This window comes from Triticum urartu, chromosome 3, assembly GCF_003073215.2.
Source record: "Triticum urartu cultivar G1812 chromosome 3, Tu2.1, whole genome shotgun sequence".
In the NCBI taxonomy this organism is placed as follows: Eukaryota; Viridiplantae; Streptophyta; class Magnoliopsida; order Poales; family Poaceae; genus Triticum; species Triticum urartu.
The window spans coordinates 118,293,746-118,302,399 of record NC_053024.1 but is presented as its reverse complement, the minus strand read 5'-3'; the positions used below and the strand labels follow the sequence as shown (position 1 = coordinate 118,302,399).

The 8,654-nt window shown below is 45.7% G+C and overlaps 1 protein-coding gene across 1 annotated transcript; it reads right to left on the bottom strand.

Moving 5' to 3' along the window:
- Positions 1-2,255: 2,255 nt before the first annotated feature.
- LOC125543219 lies at positions 2,256-3,205 on the bottom strand. The gene has a single exon (XM_048706489.1). The coding sequence runs from the start codon at positions 2,975-2,977 to the stop codon at positions 2,528-2,530; it is 450 nt and encodes a 149-aa protein (XP_048562446.1). The 5' UTR covers positions 2,978-3,205; the 3' UTR covers positions 2,256-2,527.
- Between the last annotated feature and the right edge of the window lie 5,449 nt (positions 3,206-8,654).

Below are 8,654 nucleotides of genomic sequence, written 5' to 3'. Positions count from 1 at the left end.
GCGAGTAGAAGTTGTTAGATGACTATGATGATGATGAGTATGACTTTTTATTATGATAATGATGAAGAGTTATTATTAATGATGATGATGCTCAGTTGTTATATGAGCATGATGAGTTATTATATATATCAGTGAGTGAAGAGACTATCGTATATATATAATAACTCATCATGATCATAAAATCATATTATGAGACTACTGTACCAAAGCTGTACAAATACAGCGCCAATATGCTGCATAAAAAATACAGGAAAAGTTAGCAGTAGCGCGATTATAGAGGCGTTGCTGCTATTAGCAGTAGCGCGTTTGTGAAGGAACGCTACTACTAAGTAAGTCAGCAGTAGCGCGGGTCAAAACGCGCTACTGATAAAAGTTAGCTGTGGCGCCTTATCAGTAGCGTTGCCACCCGCGCTACTGATATACATCTGACCCGCACTATTGCTAGATTTTTCCTTAGTAGTGTTACTTGCTCGGATATTATCGCACTAGTTGGCCACCGGTTTATGAATGTATTAAGATGGCCGCAATACTTGCTCACAGACTTTTGGATGGTGTAATGATAGGTGACCGACTTTGGCAAACGGTCTCGTGCCACTTCCATACGGTAGGGATCAAAGTTCTTGTACATTGGACCAAAATGTTGAGCCCCTTTGTTCCATTCCTTAAAACGGATCGACACTAGTGGCCAAGCAAGCATCACGCAACAATTCAACCTCCCTCAAATTAAAACTTTCTCTGCTCCCCATCTTCTTTGGGTTGCCACCGGCCAACCAATCATCTAGATCAAGGCACGTCTGCTCGGCGTACGAGTATGGCTATTGGGTGTACGTTCCTGGCTGCTTGTTGTACATACCCGACTGTTGAGTGTACACGACTGCTCCGTGTACGTCTTCGACTAGGAATCATCCATTTGTCCATCCTTGAAGCCACATCTGTCATGGATGATGTCCAACATCCCTCTGTGATCCGCCGGTGTCATGCCCAGTTGAGACCTATCGGTGAATAGAGAGAGGGTGCCCAATGGATCCACGCCTGGCGTCCGCAACCGGATAAGTTACACTGATGTCGACTCACGGAAGTGGATGGAAGCGTTCAGGTCGACGTACCATGGCACGGAAGTTGTGGAAGTGATCGGGGATGGGTGATATTGACCGAGCTATGCTGCGGCGTAGTTGAACAGTGGCTGCATCTTCATTGGTCAGGTCAGCGAGTGCATCGGAGGTGGCGACAACGGACCACATGCCCGCTTGGCTCCTTGCCCCACCCCGGACCACTATCCTTCTTAGGAGGTGATGGGTGGCCGGCCACCAAAGCCACTTTCTCATTGCTCCTCTAGACGCGACGACGCATGTTGCGGTTCGCCGAGTTGATCTCCCGGGTGGCCACCACATATGGATCCTCCTCCAGCTCTGACAATGGTACGAACAAATATATGTGACAGTTAGGCGGAGTAAGGGTGGGAACAAGGGTGGAGGGCGATAACGATTGACTAAAAAGGGTGGGAATATGCGGGGTTTGTCACGGAACCGGTGCAGATGTGGCCAAATGCATGGGCTCTGAGTGGGGTTTCGGGTCGGCCGAAGTTGTCGGAGTTCTACGTGGAGGAGGTCCGGAATCCCGCAAACCTCCCCTAACTTTGTATCGGGTTTGCGGGAATTGGGACACGTGGATGTGTCCGCGGACGTATGCGACACCATGTTGGATGGCAAAAATCATCTGAACAAGCCGGTTTGAACATTTGCGGGCGTTTTGCAGCACGGTATTAAAGATGCCCTAAGAGGCCTTTTTTCAAAAATTGGATCGGGTACAACCCATACTCTCTCTTTTTTTTTCCCGATTTCTAAATATATGAAATAATTCATGGATGTTAGCAATGATGTGTAATGTGCACTTGTAAAAAATAAATCAATAATATAACCATTTGGGACCTAGATAAAAAAGATACTTCCTCCGTTCCAAATTGTCTTAGATTTATTTAGATACAAATATATCTAACACTAAAACATGTCAACACATTCGTATCTAGATAAATCTAAGACAACTAATTTAGGACAGAGGTAATAATATTCAAATGAATGGTGTTCATCTAAATAGCACATTATATAATGATTTACATTCATAAATTACTTCGTAATTTTGTACTTCGTCCGGGTTTGTTGGTCTCTCTTGTATTTTGTGTCTTATTTAGACTATAGAATTGACAAACAAAATACAAGTTATATGTCACAAAAATTATATTGTTGAATTCTTATTCGAAAGAAGCTTTCAATGATACTATTTTATGATAAACAGTATAACTTATTTTTTGGTAAGTAAATCAATGGTCAAATGTTGACCCAAAATACAATAGGGCTAATAAACCCAGACCGAGGTACTTATAAATTGAACTTGAACACTCTTCAATCTTCATCCAACTTTGTAGAGTACTCCTTCCGTAAACTAATATAAAAGTGTTTAGGTTACTACTTTAGTGATTTAAATGCTTTTATATTAGTTTACAGAGGGAGTATATGCCGTCCGTCCTCACTTACTTGGCCACCGCGGCCTCCTTGCAGTCCTCTTTCCCGAAGGCGGAGACGGGGAAGGTCCTGCCGAGCCCGGTGGGCGTCTTGAAGGTGATCTTGGAGGGGTCATCCTTGTCGATGTACATGTCGCAGAGGGTGATCCAGATGAGGAGCTCCTTGCTCTTGACCCCGGTCATGCGCTTCATCTTGCGGTCCTCGACGAAGGCCGTCACCTCGGTGCCGTACGAGACCTGCCGCCCGATCTGCTTGAAGGTGTGCGTGAGCGCCTTCTTCTGGCGCAGCCACACGAAGCCGGTGGCGCGGTTGTAGCCCACCTCCTCGATGTCCGCCAGCGGCAGCAGGCCCAGCGGCATGTTGGTCTCGGCCAGCAGCTCCACCGCCTTCTCCGCGCACAGCGCCGCGCCGTGATACACCTCCGCGCCTTCCCTCTGAGCCTCGATCGCCTGCGCCATCTCGACTGATTGAATCAATCAAATCTCTCAAAGTAAACTCAGATTCAACTCCACGCGCTGGAGTTGCTGGGGCCTTTTTTGGTCTTAGGGGGTTTGGTTTGCTGTTGTGGGATTGGGGGTGGGGAGGGGCGGACTTTATAGCTGGATTTGGTGCTTTTCGTTCCGGGATGGCGAGGAAGACGGTTGTGAGGGGATTTAAGGCGAGAGTTCATTAACGCGTGGGGAGGAAGATGGTTGGGTCTCCGGCTCTCCGACGCACGCACGCCGGCGTGCGGTTGGTGGTTTTCTTGCTCCTTTTTTTCTGAACTTGTTCCCCTTGCATAATGAATCGTGCAGGTTTATGTCGCCTCCGGGGTTTAATAACGGATGCCTTTTTTTAACATCAGTACAGACACAAACGTCTCATCTCTATGAACTCAGACAACATATCTCACCCCTATGAACATCTCTGAGAGACTGAGCCGGCATATCATTTTGAGATTTACAAAGTCATCGTAGGCGCCTCGTCGTCGACGAAAACGTCTCCTCCCACTGAAAGCGCATCGCTGAAAATTCTGAAATAAATTCAAGAATAATGCGAGTATCAGGACTTGAACCCTGATGAGCTGGGGTAACAGTAGATAAACGCCAGGAGAACGTAAAGCATTCGCTCTTTTTCTTTTATATCTGCATGCTATTATTTCTCTCATAAAAGAACGCTAAGGGCATTTCAACACCGATCCTCAAACCTTCCGCAATCGTCTGGACCGCGGAAGCCATCCAATGCGGTCATGTATTGGTCCGTGACACGGTTCGGACGCGTTTTCATCCGTAGACCGGAGGCAAAAGTGGGGGAGGTTTCCGGAGTCCGGACCGATCTCAAGCCCGCTTCTGACCGTTCTGGCCCATAAAAACCCCTCTCCTCCTGCCCTCACTTCCCACCCGGCGCAAGCTGCCCGCATTCATGCCGCTGTAGAGCGCACCACTCCACATTAAAGGCGGCTCGGGGCGGACGCGGCCTCTCACTACCTCCGCCATTGAAGCGGCGCGCCGGCGAGGGCGTTGCTACTGCACGTCCGGCTGAACACGCATCCTCATCGTATTCATATGCCTCCATTAAACCCCATGAAGGCGAGAAACCTACTTTGGCTACACGTCCGTTCATGAGCGGGCCGGCATTAAACGCAATGTCATCCGAGCTCCTCCCGTCTGCCCACTATTTAAAGGAGGTCAGACACCGGGCAAGAATTGCACCCCTCCGCCGCTCCCCCATCTCCTCCTTCATCAATTTCTCCACTCTTCCATTGGCTTCTGAAAAGCAGTTCTCTAGCATACAAGCCGGCTGGGTGGACCACCGAGCCCGCCGGATACGAGCGAGGCATCTCGCTGCTCCATCTCCCTCGCCTAGTCCGACAGAGCCAATTGCCGTCCCAAGCCGGCGTGTGGTTTAGCAACTCGCCGCTCCAGGCCAGCTCGATGAGGAGTGATGAGTGAAGGAAATATGCCCTAGAGGCAATAATAAAGTTATTATTTATTTCCTTATATCATGATAAATGTTTATTATTCATGCGAGAATTGAATTAACCGGAAACATAATACTTGTGTGAATACATAGACAAACAGAGTGTCACTAGTATGCCTCTACTTGACTAGCTCGTTGATCAAAGATGGTTATGTTTCCTAGCCATTGACATGAGTTGTCATTTGATTAACGGGGTCACATCATTAGGAGAATGATGTGATTGACTTGACCCATTCCGTTAGCTTAGCACTCGATCGTTTAGTATGTTGCTATTGCTTTCTTCATGACTTATACATGTTCCTATAACTATGAGATTATGCAACTCCCGTTTACCGGAGGAACACTTTGTGTGCTACCAAACGTCACAACGTAACTGGGTGATTATAAAGGTGCTCTACAGGTGTCTCCGAAGGTACTTGTTGGGTTGGCGTATTTCGAGATTAGGATTTGTCACTTCGATTGTCGGAGAGGTATCTCTGGACCCACTTGGTAATGCACATCACTTAAGCCTTGCAAGCATTGCAACTAATGAGTTAGTTGCGGGATGATGTATTACGGAACGAGTAAAGAGACTTGCCGGTAACGAGATTGAACTAGGTATTGAGATACCGACAATCGAATCTCGGGCAAGTAACATACCGATGACAAAGGGAACAACGTATGTTGTTATGCGGTCTGACCGATAAAGATCTTCGTAGAATATGTGGGAGCCAATATGAGTATCCAGGTTCCGCTATTGGTTATTGACCGGAGACGTGTCTCGGTCATGTCTACATAGTTCTCGAACCCGTAGGGTCCGCATGCTTAAAGTTTCGATGACGGTTATATTATGAGTTTATGAGTTTTGATGTACCGAAGGTTGTTCGGAGTCCCAGATGTGATCACGGACATGACGAGGAGTCTCTAAATGGTCGAGACATGAAGATTGATATATTGGAAGCCTATATTTGCATATCGGAAGTGTTCCGGGTGAAATCGGGATTTTACGAGAGTACCGAGGGGTTACCGGAACCCCCCGGGGGCTTAATGGGCCATAGTGGGCCTTTGTGGAGAAGAGGAGAGGCGGCCAGGGCAGGGCCGCGTGCCCCTCCCCTAGTCCGAATAGGACAAGGAGAGGGGGGTGGCACCCCCCTTTCCTTCCTCTCTCCCTCCTCTTTCCCCCTCCACTCCTAATCCAACAAGGAAAAGGGACTACTCCTGGTGGGAGTAGGACTCCTCCTGGCGCGCCTCCTCCTGGCCGGTGATAACCCACAATTATAGGGGATCGCAACAGTTTTTGATAAGTAAGAGTGTCGAACCCAACGAGGAGCTAAAGGTAGAACAAATATTCCCTCAAGTTCTATCGACCATCGATACAACTCTACGCACGCTTGACGTTCGCTTTACCTAGAACAAGTATGAAACTAGAAGTACTTTGTAGGTGTTGTTGGATAGGTTTGCAAGATAATAAAGAGTACATAAATAAAAAGAAGGGGTTGTTTAGATAAAGAAACAATAAAGTAAATATAGCGAGTGTGAAAAAGTGGCGTTAAGAGTTGCCAAATTGCCCCTAAGCAATTGACTACTTTACTAGACTGATAGCAAGTATTATGTGGGAGAGGCCACCGATAGGACAACGAAAATCTACTCAGACATCATAGGATGGCAACACATCATTGGATAATAATATGAAGCATAAAACACCATGTTCAAGTAGAGGGTACATCGGGTTGCGGGAGAGTGGACCGCTGTAGATAGAGGGGGGAAGGTGATGGAGATGTTGGTGAAGATGGCGGAGGTGTTGGTGTAGATCGCGGTGATGATGATGGCCCCCGTTGGCACTCCGGTGCCACCGGAAGCGAGGAGGAGAGAGCCCACCTCCTTCTTCTTCTTCCTTGACCTCCTCCCTAGATGGGAGAAGGGTTTCCCCTCTGGTCCATGGCCTCCATGGCACGGGAGGGGCGAGAGCCCCTCCGAGATTGGATATGTCTCTCTATCTCTCTCTGTCTCTGCGTCCCCAGATTCTTCCCTTTCACCATTTTTATATTTCCGGAGATCCGTAACTCCGATTGGGCTGAAATTTTAACACGATCTCTATACGGATATTAGCTTTCTTGCGGCGAAAGAAGGGCATCAACCGCCTTACGGGTGGCCCACGAGGGTCAGGGGTGCGCCCATAAGGGGCAGGCGCGCCCCCTGCCTCGTGGCCACCTCAGGCACCGTCTCGCGTGGATTTTTCTTCCCAAAAACCATATATATTCCAAAAAAAATCTCCGTCAATTTTTATCCCGTTTGGACTCCGTTTGATATGGATATTCCACAAAACAAAAAAACATGCAACAAAGAGGAACTGGCACTGGGCACTGGATCAATATGTTAGTCCCAAAAATAGTATAAAAAGTTGCCAAAAGTATATGAAAGTTGAATAATATTGGCATGGAACAATAAAAAAATTATAGATACGACGGAGACGTATCAGCATCCCCAAGCTTAATTCCTGCTCGTCCTCGAGTAGGTAAATGATAAAAAAATAATTTTTGATGTGGAATGCTACCTAGCATAATCTTGATCATATGTCTAATCATGGCATGAATATTAATACCCGAGTGATTCAAAGCAATAGTCTATCATTTATCATAAAAACAATAATACTTCAAGCCTACTAATAAAGAAATCATGTCTTTTCAACATAACATGGCCAAAGAAAGTTATCCCTACAAAATCATATAGTCTGGCTATGCTCCATCTTCTTCACACAAAATAATCACATCATGCACAACCCCGATGACAAGCCAAGCAATTGTTTCAAACCTTTATAGTCTGTCTATGTTCTCAAACCTTTTCAATTTTCACGCAATACATGAGTGTGAGCCATGGACATAGCACTATAGGTGGAATAGAATATGATGGTGGAGAAGACAAAAAGGAGAAGATAGTCTCACATCAATTAGGCGTATCAACGGGCTATGGAGATGCCCATCAATAGATATCAATGTGAGTGAGTAGGGATTGCCATGCAACGGATGCACTAGAGCTATAAGTATATGAAAGCTCAAATTGAAACTAAGTGGGTGTGCATCCAACTTGCTTGCTCATGAAGACCTAGGGCATTTGAGGAGGCCCATCGTTGGAATATACAAGTCAAGTTCTATAATTAAAATTCACACTAGTATATGAAAGTGATAACTCAAGAGACTCTCTATAAGAAGAACATGGTGCTACTTTGAAGCACAAGTTTGGTAAAAGGATAGTAACATTGCCCCTTCTCTCTTTTTCTCTCTTTTTTTCTTTTTTTGTAGGCTTCTTTGGCCTCTCTCTCTTTTTGGGGGGGGGGGCGCTTCTTTGTCCACTTTTATTTTCATAACCTCACATGGGACACTGTTCTAATAATGATGATCATCACACTTTTATTTACTTACAACTCAATATTACAACTCGATATCTAGAATAAAGATATGACTCTATATGAATGCCTTCGGCGATGTACCGGGATGTGCAATGATCTAGCGTAGCAATGACATCAAAAAATGGACAAGCCATGAAAACATCATGCTAGCTATCTTACGATCATGCAAAGCAATATGACAATGAATGCTCAAGTCATGTATATGATGACGATGAAAGTTGCATGGCAATATATCTCGGAATGGCTATGGAAATGCCACGATAGGTAGGTATGGTGGCTGTTTTGAGGAAGGTATATGATGGGTTTATGGTACCGGCGAAAGTTGCGCGGTACTAGAGAGGCTAGCAATGATGGAAGGGTGAGAGTGCGTATAATCCATGGACTCAACATTAGTCATAAAGAACTCATATACTTATTGCAAAAATCTATTAGTCATCGAAACAAAGTACTACGCACATGCTCCTAGGGTGGTAGATTGGTAGGAAAAGACCATCGCTCATCCCCGACCGCCACTCATAAGGAAGACAATCAATAAATACCTCATGCTCCAACTTCGTTACATAACGGTTCACCATACGTGCATGCTACAGGAATCACAAACCTCAACACAAGTATTTCTACAATTCACAACCACCCACTAGCATGACTCTAATATCACCATCTTTATATCGCAAAACTATTGCAAGGAATCAAACATATCATATTCAGTGATCTACAAGTTTTATGTAGGATTTTATGACTAACCATGTGAATGACCAATTCCTGTCATCTCTCTAAATAGATATAAGTGA

What these genes read in the sequence shown, in the direction of transcription:
- LOC125543219 (XM_048706489.1), bottom strand. Translation starts at nt 2,977, where the DNA reads ATGGCGCAGGCGATCGAGGCTCAGAGGGAAGGCGCGGAGGTGTATCAC.